The sequence below is a fragment of the Artemia franciscana genome, chromosome 20 (genome assembly GCF_032884065.1).
Source record: "Artemia franciscana chromosome 20, ASM3288406v1, whole genome shotgun sequence".
Classification (NCBI taxonomy): domain Eukaryota; kingdom Metazoa; phylum Arthropoda; class Branchiopoda; order Anostraca; family Artemiidae; genus Artemia; species Artemia franciscana.
In genome coordinates, this window is record NC_088882.1 from 2,743,060 (window position 1) to 2,758,197 (window position 15,138).

At 37.1% G+C, this 15,138-nt stretch overlaps 1 protein-coding gene across 1 annotated transcript in view; it reads left to right on the forward strand.

Annotated features, from left to right (window-relative positions):
- LOC136040278 (uncharacterized) overlaps positions 1-9,940 on the forward strand; it is an 80,269-nt gene extending 70,329 nt beyond the window's left edge. Inside the window, exons 11-13 of the mRNA XM_065724521.1 lie at positions 2,011-2,981; positions 5,164-5,800; positions 7,708-9,940. Coding sequence (XP_065580593.1) covers positions 2,011-2,981; positions 5,164-5,800; positions 7,708-7,977 — 1,878 coding nt within the window. The 3' untranslated portion in view covers positions 7,978-9,940. The remainder of the gene's footprint in view (positions 1-2,010; positions 2,982-5,163; positions 5,801-7,707) is intronic.
- The last annotated feature ends 5,198 nt before the right edge of the window (positions 9,941-15,138 follow it).

Sequence of the window (15,138 nt, forward strand, 5' to 3'; positions counted from 1 at the left end):
AAAAACTTCATTCTTTTTCTTTATCAAAAAAAGACTATAATATTAAAAATATACAAAATCCTTTTCTAATTCATATTTCAAATTCTTCTTCTTTTCTTCCTTTTACCCAGATTTCTTTGGTTTATACTGAAATATTCTGGATGTAACTCCTTTCCTGATTTCCTCTTCTTTTTCGTTCTCTTGATGGTAGGAGGATGGTGCTTCATGTAATGACTAGAATCCAACCGAGTGTTGTTTTTTCGTACTCCTGAAAATAAAACAAAAATAAATCGCATTTTTTTCTTGTTTACTACTCTAAGACTCCTGGGTTAATTGTCATCTAATTCATCACTATTTCACTATCATTTACTTTACTTTACTACCTATCTACCCTACCTCTAACTCGATATTCCATAGCTTTCTACCTTTTTAATTTCTCACATACCTAATTCTTTCTCTTTATCTACCTTTTTCCTAAAACGGCTTTTTTGTACAATTTCCCCATTCATACGATTTTCCATCCGTTAATTTACGATGCAAAGATTTCAAAATTCATATTTTAGCTACCCATAGTGGCAAGGGGCTGTTCCCATTTATTAGGCCTATAATATATAATATTATAATACAAATTTGCAATACATATACATTTTCGAACTTTAAAATACTTTCATTTTTCTCAAAATATTTTAAAACACTTTTTGCTACATTTACATAAATAAAAAAACAAAAAAAAACATGAAACAACATCGAATTAAAATGAAGCCCAACCTCCAGGTACCGTCTTTAAGGATCAAGAAAAATTCACTGATCTACCGTAATGTACGACTAAAATTCAGGATGTCATCCTCGGACCAAACTGGAGACAGGTGGGTAGATCCCAGTGCTGAAGAAGAAGAATAATTATCATGGCCCTCCAGAACATGGCTATTAAAGAGATCAAATGAAGAAATCGACATTTGAGGGGGGCTTTAACACGGGTGCTTGTTCTTTCGGAATTTGGCCACTCTGAGTTTGTGATAGACATTTTAAAATTAATATCTCATCCTATCTTACGGTTATGAGCTTTCTCTGACGTGTCGGAGGCATATTTTATCAAGCGGAAGGCTTAGGTGAATGAGTAGCTAGGAAAGCATATCCGTAAGGATACAAATAATATCTGGCTTCGAACCATGTTCGCTAGCATTAAGAAGAAGCGTAGAATGTGAAGGTTAATAATAAGTACGTCGTACATCGAGGTCAGCAAGAAGACTTTCACCTCCTGACTCAGCGTTGACAAGAGTATTAGCCACTTCAGCGAGGGCCTAGGGGGAGTATAGCTGTTCAGACAAGACAACTTCATCATGAGAGAAGCGTGATGAGCTTATAGAGATAATACTTATCAGTTATAGGTCAGAAATAGGTAGGTAGTGGCTCCACTTTTCCCTTCTTGATAATCGGGCTAAGGAACTAAATCAGAAAGTTGCAGGCACAGTTCACTGCATAACTTCCTGTATTAATAGCCTAAGTGTGGACACTTCACTATTTTTCGCCATTTTTCTGTGCATGGTTTATCCTTTTATAAATGCTTAATGTATGTTTTTAGGTATAATGTAATAACATACATTACCCCTTTCAACATCCATATTTCCCCTTTTTTATTTCTATTTCTTTCTGTTTCAGTGCAAAGTTTCTTCTTCTTTAAATATTCATTGTGTGATTTTAAGAACATTGCTTTAACAAGGATTGCTTATCATCTAGCCATATTTCATCACTTTATTTGTTTTGAAAATAATTGTTTTAATTGTTCATCATTCTGTCATATTCCATCCCTTTCATCGTTTCCCTTTTTTAGCGTTCTTATGAGTTTTCACTCCTTCTATAAATGCTCAATGTGTGATTTAAAAACACAGATTGCTTTAACAACGATTGCTCATCATCTAGCCATATTTCCCCATTTATTTAATATGTGGTTTGAAAATAATTGCTTTATCACAAATTGCACATCCTTCTGGGATATTTCACCGCTTTAATTATTTCCCTTTTCTTTTTCAGCATTTTTCTGAGCACGGTTACTCGTTCTTTAAATGCTCAGTGTGTGATTTTGAAAATAACACTTTGACAAGGATCGCGCATCACTCAGCCATATTCCACCCGTCTTGTGCCGATACGTTCCAAAGCAGAATCAATCTTCTTTCAAATTCTGCTAAATTTTGTATAGATGGGAAGTTTGAGCTCTTCAACCTCAGTATTTCTAGCGTTTATGACGCATTAGAAAGATGGGATAATCGTTTTATTGGAATGTTTTTGAATTGGGTTGATCTAGCACACTTTTTGTCTACTTTTAAGAAATCACATGTCGGCTACTTTTTCGCAGCAGATCCAGATCCCAAAACACAGACGCGGGGAAGACCACGGTCAAATACATCTGTCAGTAAATCTGACGTAGCAGAGTCACCCGAGGCAGCGCTGAACCGTGAACAATCATGGAAATCCAATCAATCAACGAAAAAGTTTGTTGCAAACAACGAATTCGATCGTGAATTAAAGAAAATTGATCGTAATTTGTCATTAATTAAGCAGAAACTTAGTTATGCTCATTATGCAATAACAAAATCCCTAAATCAAAGAAAGCCGCCAAAGTTGACTGAAATCGCTTCTGCCAAACTCGAGAGACTGTGGAAGAAGTTGGAGACATTTGATGACAAAAAAGATGATAGTGACGATATTGAAATTGTAGACGATATAAGCAAGAATCTTTTAAAATTCAGGGCTTTGGTGAATAGGTACCCCAACGACGGTAAAAGTGGTAGAGACTTGTATATTTGTGGAAATATTTCGTGCCGAAACCGATCAGAAACTAAAAAAGACTGGCAAGAACATATTAAAGTGTGTAATGTAGTTGGTGATAATCCATGCCTTCAGTGTGGACTCTGCCTTAGAAAGTTTAAGCAGCTCTCTAGTTTAGAGGAACATCTGTTTGTTCATGGCTCAAAACGATTTATCTGTGGCTGTTGTGGATATAGGTGAGTTTTCCTCTTCTCTCTCTTCTCTTCACCTAAAGTTTAAAGCATTGACAAAAAAATTAACAAGGATTATAAAACCTTGACTAAATCCAAGGCTTTTAAACCAACTAAAATCTTGACCAAACATACACTAAAAATCAAGAGTAATAGTATTTAGGCCTCTCCAAAGTTCAGACCTGAAACTATCTTCATTTTGGATTTCAAACCCCCCTCCCCACCACATAAATTCCAAAGATCCCACTGAGCTCTATTGAGTTAACCCAATAATCTTAGGAATCTAAAAAACACTTTATAAATCAAAATTATTCAATATCGCAGTTTTCTTTTTGAAATGGGTATTTCACCTGGATTTCAAACAGTAGGCTCTACGAAAAGTGTGGTTGAATCCCTGCTTCTAGTGCTATAGTGAGAGAAAGGCTGAGACGGCTAGGGCACGTTTTGCGGATGAAAGATGACAGAAGATTATCATCTTTGGCCAACTCTGGCTGGGGTAGGAGGCTGCCATAAAGAAAGATTTGAAGGAAATGAGAACTTCCTGCGAGGGTGTAAAGAGGGAATCTATGAATAGATTGGGGGGGGGAGGAAGAGTGTGTATAGCTTTGTTGACCTCAGACGACTTGGTGCTGCGGTGAGTTATTAGTAGTAGTAGTACTAGTAACTATTTCAGTACCTTTCATACTTGGGATTCTTTTAAGAGGACTGCCAGAAAAAATAGAAAGATTATCAAATTTTCAATTATTTTGTTCTGCTTGAGGAATTAATCACAAATGTATTAACTGCCTCTTCGCCACTCTATCTTTTATTTACAAAGGAGACTAATATTCATTCCAAAAATGTTTGATTTACTTGAAATTGGATTGTAGCTTCCAAATTACACGCGATAATTAGGGGAATTAGACCAAATATGCTGTGTTAATAAATTTTATTCTATCGTATAGACTGGGACAGCCTGGTTGAACTTAGTTGTGACAATGTAAAAGGTATTATGTGACAATATCTGTTTGGGAATATCTGGTTGGAAAAAAACTAAAAAAAAAAGAAATAAGGAAAGAAAAACTAAAAAAAATACAAAAACTAAAAAAAAAATTGAAAAAAAGACAAAAGAAATTGTTAATAAACGCTGTGCTAATGAATTTTTTTAATAAACCTGTTTCTTTAAGTCCCACTAATGCCTGGATCCTTTTTTTGGTATTTTTTTCTCAAGGTTTTTTTCATTATTATTATTTTATTTTAATGATGTATATTCACTCTCTATACACTGTTTCTTCAGTCAGATAAATCAGGGTTTTGACATAAAAATTCTTCTGCCAATCTTGGTCCCATTTTATCTATTTTCGTGGTTTGTTTATGCTTATAATTGTTTATACTTGTTTTGTTTCTATTTTATAATGTTTCAATAGGATTTCGGTACTTTGTTCAAGAACTTTTGTACTTTTATTGGTCTAATATTTTCGTAATAAAAAAGTAATCTGGTTTTACAAAGGGGGAGCTATTTTTCTTTAGAAATTGTATTTTACCTCAGTCTAGATTTGTACCTCAGCATTTGTTAACCCATAGACAAGGCCGTACCCAGGGGGGGGGGGGAAGGGTCATAATTTTTCACTCGAAATTTTCGTCTATTGTGTAAAATTAAGAAACATGCATATAAACATTTTTTTTCCTGTGTTTTGTAAAGTTTTCCCTCCTCCCCCCCAAAAAAACTGGATACGGCTTTGCGAAAAACATTAATTTATTTAATTCAATTTGGAGCTCCCCCTGAAAACCTTAATTTTCTGGGTTGATCTTATTCATATCATCAAATGAAACTTATTTATATTAATTTCCCCCCTTCCACACAAAAAATCTGGCGTGTGTGCCATACTTCCGTGGGATTCGGCTATGGAGGTAGAGGGAATAATTTTCCATCTGCTGCTAAAAGATCTATGTTCATTTATTTATAATTTTTTTTTTTTTTTAAGGGTACCCAATTTTTTCATAAGGGTCTTTAGTTAATTTTTTTTTTTTTTACTCTGCGAAGGGATTCCGTGTTTTCCCTAATTTTTTTTTCTTTTTTTTCTACGTTGCATCAGAGATAGACGCAGGGGCGATTAAACCTATGGACTGTCTCATTTGTAATGTATCTGCTCTCAAACTAATATTTCTTTCCTAAAAAGATCAAAAAACGTATGATTTTATGTTTCAGGTTTCCACTAGAAAGTCTCGCCTTACGGCATGTTCGTATCTACCATCGGACGGATAATAAGCTAGCCAAAATTTGTATTTCTCAAAAAGAGAGCGATGATTCGGAATATATAATCAAAGCTCTGAACTCAGATAAAGGTCCAGTTCTTCAGAGATCAACCGATACGTTGTATTCTTTATCAGACTTTTTATCAAATTCACTCCCACTAAGGCCAGTGTTTCTACGAACAGCCCGGTGTGGACACTGTGTATTCCGAACAAAGATACGTAAAAATCTAGTTCGACATTTGCAGATGCATAGGACCCTCCATTCCAAACCAAATACGGAGAGCCCAGTGAACCCAATGCCATGTTTGGAAAGTGAAGAAAAGCATTTTGATAAAATGATCAACATGGCGTTGAGTTCAAATGAAGGGGAGAAAATAGTAGAATTATCGTCTGAAGAGATTATGTGTCTACCTCGATTTATACCCGAGAATAAGAGATTCGTTTGTACTGTATACGGATGTTGGTATTTAACTTTAGATGAAGAGATGCTAAAATTTCATTTGATATCCCTTCATAGTGAATCTTCTTACAGCTGTAAACATTGTAGTATGATAGATCTAGCTATCGAAGATTATATCAACCATCTCAAGGTAATATTTTGAGTGTTTTTCCTTTTTTTATTTTTTTTTTTTAGGATAAAGATGGTGGGAAACTTAGAGTTTGATATCTAAACTTAGCGTATTTTCGTCACAATTCTAAAACATTGTATCAGGAAATGCTATATGTCTGTGATAAAGATAGCTTGCTGTCCAGAAGTGTAAAAAGGCCATAGACAAACGCCCTTTTTGCACGATGTTGATTTTTTTTTTTCTTCGGTGGCCTCATTTGGTTTTGAGCATATGGATTTCTTCTTTCTAATTTCTAATTTCATGCATTATATTGTTTTTCTGTGGCTGCTGAATGACGCTTTACGTCCGAAAGCTTTAGCTTTATTTTCAGACTTTAAGTTTTAACGAATGTCGAAAGCTTTATGCCCGAGCTAATTGAGTACAAAGGATGTGGCGAATAAAATTAGGCAGTAAAAGTGACAGCCTACTAATCTTAGGATTAAATTTATGACCTTCCTTCGGATATGTTCGAGTTATCTAAGCTGATCTTGAATGATATGCATACTAAAAGTCGTTCTAGCTTAGTGGTTGGTACGCTGGGTTGGGAATCCTTTGTGCGGGCGACACGGGTTCGATCCCTGGCGTGACCGATTATTTGGTTTTGGACGGGGGGCAGTCGTGTGACTCTGTAAGGTCAGCCAGAGTTGACCCAGCTTTAAATGTGTACCTGGAGAAATCTGGAGAAGGTAAGCAGGAAGGGTTTACTTACTTACTTTATTTACAATAATAAGAGAAGAGCAGATGTAAAAAGACCTAAGAGAAGAGATATCAACTACTACTACTACTACTACCAGCAACGTATTGCATTGCCGAGTCACCTGAGGCCTAAATAGCTGTTTACGCTCTGCGTCCACCCCAACCTGTTCGAGGCTTCACTCCTCAATCCCTCCCATGAAGCTCGAATCCCCTTTAAATCTTTACGTCTGATCTCTTCTCACCTCGTTCAGAGACGACCTGCTTTTTGCTGGGCCCCAGATTGATGAAAAAAATATCAGTTTTTGGCAGTTTTTTCATCCCTGAAATGTAACTCAACCATCTTGACTTTTTACTCCATATCCCCATAAAATGAATTCGAAACCGGGACAACATTGCAATTTCTATAATTTTGGTCGTTATGAAAATGATCAGGGGAAAGAGGGAAAGCTCGGTTTGGGTATTACGGTTTTTAGTTTTTCGCCTGCGGTTTTTAGAATCCTGTGTAAATAGCTTAGGCTCGGTTTGCTAGGTAATCTGTGGAATTGTCCAGAGAGTACGGGTATTTTATAAAAGTGGAAATTGGTGGTAGTGCTGACAAAAAGACTATCAATGCCGTTTAACGTTTGGTGACGCTTGGTAGTTTTTCAAGTTTTGTAATTGTTTTTATGTCAGAAACTGAGGCCAGGCACTTGTTACTACACCAATTTTACCAACTACACATATTAAAATAATTATTTTTATTAATGTACTAAAAAAAGTGCCAAGTGTTGCCAAACGCAAGATGGCCCTGAGGTTTTTTTTAGCCGACACGCGTCAGTTCCTACTCTTGCAAGTCAACCCATACTCTGTTGTACTCAGTTCTTCTTATTCTATTAATACCAAATTTTCTAACCGATATTTTAGCAATGGGTAGGTAAATTCAGTTAGACTTAATTTTCTACCTTGGCTTCACATAGGCCTACACTACCTGTACAGAGTGCTCAGTGTTCTTAATTTCATTTTTAGCAAATTTCATCTACCTGTCCTTTAGTAACGAATAGATGAATTAAACTAGATTCAACACCCTACTTTCACAGTCCCATCCCTAAAGATGTCCTCCTAATTCTATTGGTTGTGAATTTAGCTACCCATAAGTGAGTAACGGTTGTTGGTAACAGTAAGGGATAAGTGAATTATTAGGTTTACGTTTCTAGTTTCACGGGCCCCGTCTATACAAATGTCCTCAATGTTCCTACTTCCATTGGCAGCGAACACCTATGGGGAGACATATTGTTGAGAAACATGGAAATAAGTACCCAAGGGAGCCTATTGTCATTCGCGAATTTGATGAGGATTTTGAGGGAGAGGATGACTTTTCGCAAATAAGTAAGTCTTGTTTTTATTTCTTTTTCATTTGTATGATATTAATTTGTCTGTGTAATTGTCTAATGGTATTATTAATCAATTGTCTATTAATTGTCTAATGGTGTAATTTGTCTGTACTTCAAGAAATCGATAATCCGTCGTGAGTAGGTTCAGTTGCAGTTGTATGCGCGAGAGAATAACTTCCTTCAAATCTATAAGTTAAAATATCTTTTCTAAGGTAGTAAATACTTCAATATTTAATCAAATTTATATAGCAGGCGAAAGAAAAGGTATCAGCCTCAGCAATAGCCATAAATTTCCATCAAAATGGGACAGTTTTTCTATCAAGCACTTTCCTTAGATTAAACCATTGTGCTTTAGTGACCATTCACAGGGGACGTATTGGTGACTGCGAGTACGACTACATTTCCCGTTCACACGGGTCTCACAGGCTCAGTTCCTGACGTAATAATAGTCCAATTTGGATCAGCTCACCACCAATTAAGACTAAGGTTTCAGCTAATTGCAAGATCAGAGGGTCAATAGGTTAATAGCTTATATCGAAGATTAGTGGCAAGAAATTTTAAAGGAATGGAATTTGAGTAAACAGAGTATATTGAATTCTGCTGGGTGGATTCTCATATAGTCATAATAATATTCAGTATCCTTGAAATCATCCATTTGATTTATTAGCTTGACTTGGCTTTCAAACTATCATATTGGCTCTCTGAAGATTTCCCCTGTTAACTCAATTTCTTCTTTTTCTCCTTTTTGTTTTGGCAACTTGGCTTGCCGTAAGAATGTACAGTCCCAGTCCTTAACCTCTTCATCCATATTTTTCAGTTTTCAATTCTTGCGCCTAATTCATAAGCCTTGATTGGTCGGTCTCCTAAAACTCCTAAAACCAAGTTCAAGGAAGGACGCTCTCTGTGAACGGACAAGCTTGGAACCTAGGCGCGAACTATGACCATACCTAAGTCGCATGTGAATGGCCAATCAATATCAATAACTTAGTGCCAACTTTGGACTGAAATGCCGTCAGTGTTCCAAATGTGTGCTCCATTTTTACCAATTTTAGCCTTAAAACTAATTTTAGTCCGAAGTGGCCACACTCCATGTTCAGAATTGGTCGCGTCTGAAATAAGACTATGTAGCCTATCGCTCTGATTTCCTTTTTTTTCTGTTTTAATCTTTATGATCTTCCATTTCCCATACTTCCTAAGGGGTATGTTTGTTTCGACACTTTACCTACATGGTGCAACTATCCCTGCGAACTGCAAAGACCGATTTGCCTCTTCAACATGTATATCGAAGAAACATAGGCACAAAATAGATGCGGTCAAGTTTTCCTAGTTTTGTCTACTGAATCTCCTGAGTCTTCTAGAAACTTAAATTAGACTTCTAATCTATAGTCTAGTTTTCTGAATCTTTTAGTGTTTTGAATCTAGCATTTCTTATCTTCTGATTCTTGTCATCTAACCTGGCGCCTGAATCATATTCCATCCTGGCTATTCTATTCAAATTTAGACTTGCCTTTTTTTTTTAATCTAGCTAGTCCTGTCCTCTGAATTTAGTTGACTGGATCCTATAATGATCTACTTTTTTAAATCTTCTTGCCAGTCTGTCCTAGCTAGACTTCTTCTGAATCTTCTGAGTTTTCTAGGATCTAAAACTAACCTTCTAGACTGACTTCATTCCTAACTTCTGAATTTTCTGGTTATGCCACTTGGTATTAACCAAGTGACATATAGCGATCGCAAATTCTGTTGGTCTGTCTGTACCGGTTCTGCTACTTTAGGCACTTCCAGGTAAGCTAGGACGATGAAATGTGGCAGGCGTATCAGGAACCAGACCAGATTAAATTAGAAATTGTCGTTTCCCCGATTCGACCATCTGGGGGAGAGTGGGGGACGGTTAAATCGGAAAAAATAGAAATAGAGGTATTTTTAACTTACGAACGGGTGATCGGATCTTAATGAAATTTGATGTCGGGAAGGATATCGTGTCTCAGAGCTCTTATTTTAAATCCCGACCGGATCTGGTGACATTGGGGGTAGTTGGGGTGGGGAACCTGAAATCTCGGAAAACGCTTAGAGTGGAGGGATCGGGATGAAACTTGGTAGGAAAAATAAGCACAAGTCCTAGATACGTGATTGACATAACCGGAACGAATCCGCTCTCTTTGGGGGAGTTGGGGGGAGGGTTAATTCTGAAAAATGAGGTATTTTTAACTTATGAAGGAGCGATCGGATCTTATTGAAATTTGATGTTTCGAAGGATATAGTGTCTCAGAGCTCTTATTTTAAATCCCGGCCGTATCCGGTGACATTGGGGGGGGGGGGTTTGGTGGAGGGCCTAAAATCTTGGAAAACGCTTAGAGCCGAGAATCGAGATGAAACTTGGTGGGAAAAATAATCACAAGTCTTAGATATGTGATTGACATAACCGAAACGGATCCGCCCTCTTTGGGAAAGTTGGGAGAAGGGTTAATTCTGAAAAATTAGAAAAAATGAGGTATTTTAACTTACAAAGGAGTAATCAGATCTTAATGAAATTTGATGTTGGGAAGGAAATCTTGTCTCAGAGCTCTTATTTCAAATCCCGGCTGGATCCGATGAAGTTGGGGGGCCAAAAATTTTGGAAAACGCTTAGGGTAGAAGGATCGGGATAACACTTTGTGGGAAAAAGAATCACAAGTCCTAGATACGTGATTTACATAACCGGAACGGATCCGCTCTCTTTGGAGGAGTGGGAGGGAGTAAGTTAAGAATACCTCATTTTTCTTATGTTTTAGAATTTAGTTGGGGGGGAGTAATTTGGAAAAATTAGAAAAAATGAGGTATTTGTAACTTTCTAACGAGTGATCAGATCTTAATGAAATTTGATATTTAGAAAGATCTTGTGCTTTGGAATTCTCACTTTAAATCCCGACCAGATCCAATGACACTGGGGGGAGTTGGAGGGGGAGACCGGTAATCTTGGAAAATGCTTTTAAATGTCCACTCTCTTTGGGGGCGGGAGGAGGGTAAATTCTAAAAAAAAGAAAAATGAGGTATTTTTAACTTACGAAGAAATGATTTATTTTAAATTTTTGCCGGATCCAGTGTCACGAGGGGGGGACAGAAAAACTTAGAAAACGCTGAAAGTGGAGAGATTAGGATGAAACTGGGTGGGAAGAATAAGCACTAGTCAAGATAAGTGACTGACATAACCGGACAATATCCGCTCTTTTTAGTGGAGTTGGGGGGGGGGAGTAATTTGGAAAAATAAGAAAAAATGAGGTATTTGTAACTTTCTAACGAGTGATCAGATCTTAATGAAATTTGATATTTAGAAAGATCTTGTGCTTTGGAATTCTCACTTTAAATCCCGACCAGATCCAATGACACTGGGGGGGAGTTGGAGGGGGAGACCGGTAATCTTGGAAAATGCTTTTAAATGTCCACTCTCTTTGGGGGAGGGAGGAGGGTAAATTCTAAAACATAAGAAAAATGAGGTATTTTTAACTTACGAAGAAATGATCGAATCTTCATGACATTTTATATTTAGAAGGACCTCGTAACTCAGATCTCTTATTTTAAATCTTTACCGGATCCAGAGTCATTGGGGCAGGAAATCTTGGAAAACGCTGAAAGCGGAGAGACTAGGATAAAACTTGATGGGAAGAATAAGCACAAGCTATAGATACGTGATTGACATAATTGGAGCGGATCCGTTCTCTATGGGGGAGCTGCGGGTTATTAATTTGAAGAAATTGGAAAAATTGTGGTATTTTTAACTTAAGAACGGGTGACCGGATCTTAATGAAATTTAATATTTAGAAGGAACTCATGTCTCAGAGCTCTTATTTCAAACACCGACCAGATCTGTTGAGATTGGGAGAAGCTGGAGAGGGAAACCGGAAATCTTGGAAAACGCTTTTAAATGTCCTTGGTAAAGGTTAAAAAAAAGGTAAAGAATACGGCATTAGACTTTACAGTCCGTACCGGCGGTGCTGATCTCCGTTTCTTGGCCCTTCAGCCAGGAAGTGCAATGAGGGGTGGGGGGCCGGCCATCCTGTGCTTTCGCACACCGTTCCTATTTACCTTCCTCGGATTTCTCCAGGTACCCATTTAGAGCTGGATCGACTCTGGCTAAGCTTACAGAGTCACGCCACTGATCCCCGTCCCAAACTGAAGAATTGGGTACACTGGGATTCGAGCCCGCGTCCTCTCAGACAAGGGATCCCAAATCCAGCGCACCAACCCACTCGGCCAAGGACGGCTTAAATGTTCTTGATTCGTGTTTGACGTAACCGGACTGGATCCACTCTCTTTAGGGAAGTTAGGGGTATTGGATCCAGTGCTTTGGCGAGTTTGGTGCTTCTGGACGTGCTAGGACGATGGAAATTGGTAGGTGTGTCAAGAAGCTGCACAAATTGACTTGATAAAGTCGTTTTCTCTGATTCGATCATCTGGGGGGTTGAAGCATTCTTAAAATTTTGCTAGAGCTCAGGCCATACGAGCTCTTGGCTCTTGCTCTTCCGACCTCGTCACAAGTGCCATATGAGCTCTTAGCTCTTGTTTTTGTACGTAGTCGTCTAAGTTGTCTCCTGGTTCACTGTATATTTCAGCTAGCATCGTTTTATGGCAATTGGTATTAACCAAGTGACATATAGCAATCGCCAATTCTGTCGGTCTGTCTGTCGGTCCCGGTTTTGCTACTTTAGGCACTTCCAGGTAAGCTAAAATTAACTAAAATTAGAAAAAATGAGGTATTTTTAACTTATGAACGGGTGATCGGATCTCAATGAAATTTGATGTTTAGAAGGATATCGTGTCTTAGAGCTCTTATTTTAAATCCCGACCGGATCTGGTGACATTGGGGGGGGGGATTTGGGAGGGGGAATCCTAAAACTTGGAAAACACTTAGAGTGGAGGGATCGAGATGAAACTTGGTGGGAAAAATAAACACAAGTCCTAGATACATGATTGACATAAACGGAACGGATCCGCTCTCTTTGGGGTAGTTGGGGGGGGGGAGGGGTTATGTTTGAAAAATTAGAAAAAATGAGGTGTTTTTAACTTACGAACGGGTGATCGTATCTCAATGAAATTTGATTTTTAGAAGGATATCGTGTCTCAAAGCTCTTATTTTAAATAAGAGCTTTATTTGGGGGAAATTTGGGGTGGGGGAACCTAAAATCATGGAAAACGCTTAGATTGGAGGGATCGGGATGAAACTTACTGGGAAAAACAAGCAGAAGTCTTACATACGTGATTTAAATAATTGGAACGGATCCGCTCTATTGGGGGGGGGGGTAATTCTGAAAAATAAGAAAAAATTACGTACTTTTAACTTACGTAGGAGTGATCAGATCCTCATGAAACTTCATATTTAGAAGATCCTCGTTACTCAGATCTCTTATTTTAAATCTCAACCGGATCAAGCGTAATTGGGGGGGGGGGGGCAGTTGGGGGGACCGGAAATCTTAGAAAATACTTAAAGCGGTGAGATCAGGATGAAACTGGATGGGAAGAATAGAAACCTGTCTAAGATACGTGACTGACATAACCGGACCGGATCTGCTCTCTTTAGTGGAATTGGGGGTGGGGGGGGTAATTTTGAAAATTGAGGTATTTGTAACTTACGAAGGGGTGACCAGATCTTAATGAAATTTGATATTTAGAAGGATCTTGTGCTTTAAAGTTCTAATTTTAAACTCCGACCAGATCCTGTGATATTGAGGAGTTGGAGGGGGGAACCGGAATTCTTGGAAAACGCGAAAATTTGGGTATTTTTATCTTATGAATAGATGATCGGATCTTAATGGAATTTGATTTTTAGAAGGAATCCATGTCTCAGAGCTCTTATTTCAAATTCCGACCAGATCTTTTGACATTGGTGGGAGTTGGAGGGGGAAATCTTGGAAAAAACACTTGGAGTGGAGGAATCGGGATGAAGCTTGGTGGATAGTATAAACAAATGTCCTTGATACGTGATTGACAGAATCGTACTAGATTCGCTCTCTTTGGAGGAGTTGGGCGGTGGGGTTCAGTGATTTGGCGAGTTTGGTGCTTCTGGACCTGCTAGGACGATGAAAATTGGTAGGCGTATCAGGCAGCTGCATAATTTGACTTGATAAAGTCGTTTTCCCAGATTCGACCATCTGGGGGGCTAAAGGGAGAGGAAAAATTAGAAAAAATTAGGTATTATAACTTGCGAGTGGGTGATCAGATCTTAATGAATTTTGATATTTAGAAGGACATCGTGACTCAAAGCTCTTATTTTAAATCCTGACCGGCATTAAGCCTCTTATTTTCCTTTTTAAATCTATCTATTGATTCATAGAATTTTGTTAGAGCTCATACCATATGATCTCTTGGCTCTTAGCTCTTCTCGCCTCGTCACAAGTGCCATATGAGCTCTTAGCTCTTGTTATATATATATATATATATATATATATATATATATATATATATATATATATATATATATATATATATATATATATATATATATATATATAGAATTGTATGTTTAGAGCAATAATTGTATATTTATTTATTTATGTATCTATTTTTTCTCGAAAACAGCTGCATGTTTTTTTGGGGGGAATATTAGCATCCTGAGATATTTTGGCCTTAGAAAAAACGATCTAGATAGGTCAGAAGTTTGAGAAAATTCGTTAAGAGCCTTAATTTTAGAAAAAAAAAAATTATGTGAGTGACGTCATTTTTATATACATCAGTATTGCAATGGCGCTGTCATACTTGTCAGACTTACGTGGAAAAACTGAAGATTTTCATGTATTTAGAAGTTTTTATTAAATTTATTTAAGAGTAAAAAACTGGTAATTGCAAAAATATTTATTTGCATATATTTTGACAAGGGAATATAACGATTCAAAACCTTAAAAAGAAAACAAAATGTTTGAAGCTTAGTAAAAATTGTTGTTAGAAATCGTTGTTAAAAAGCGTTAATAATCCAATATCTTTGAATAGCTTAAAATGAAAAGACATTAAATTGCCTAAGGAGCAAAAATATGATAATTGCACAAATCTTCTATATATATAAAAATAAGTTGTCTGTCTGTGGATGGATGGATGGATGTGTCAGGTGACGTCACCTGAAAAAACTGGATTAGGTGACGTCAAAACTGAAAAAACTAAAAAAAGGCAAAAACTACAAAAAAAACTAAAAACTAATAAAAAAAATAAAAAAGCTAAAAAACTAAAAAAACTATAAAGGTAAAAACCAATAAAAAACTAAAAAAAAAAACTGAAAAAACTAAAAAAAGG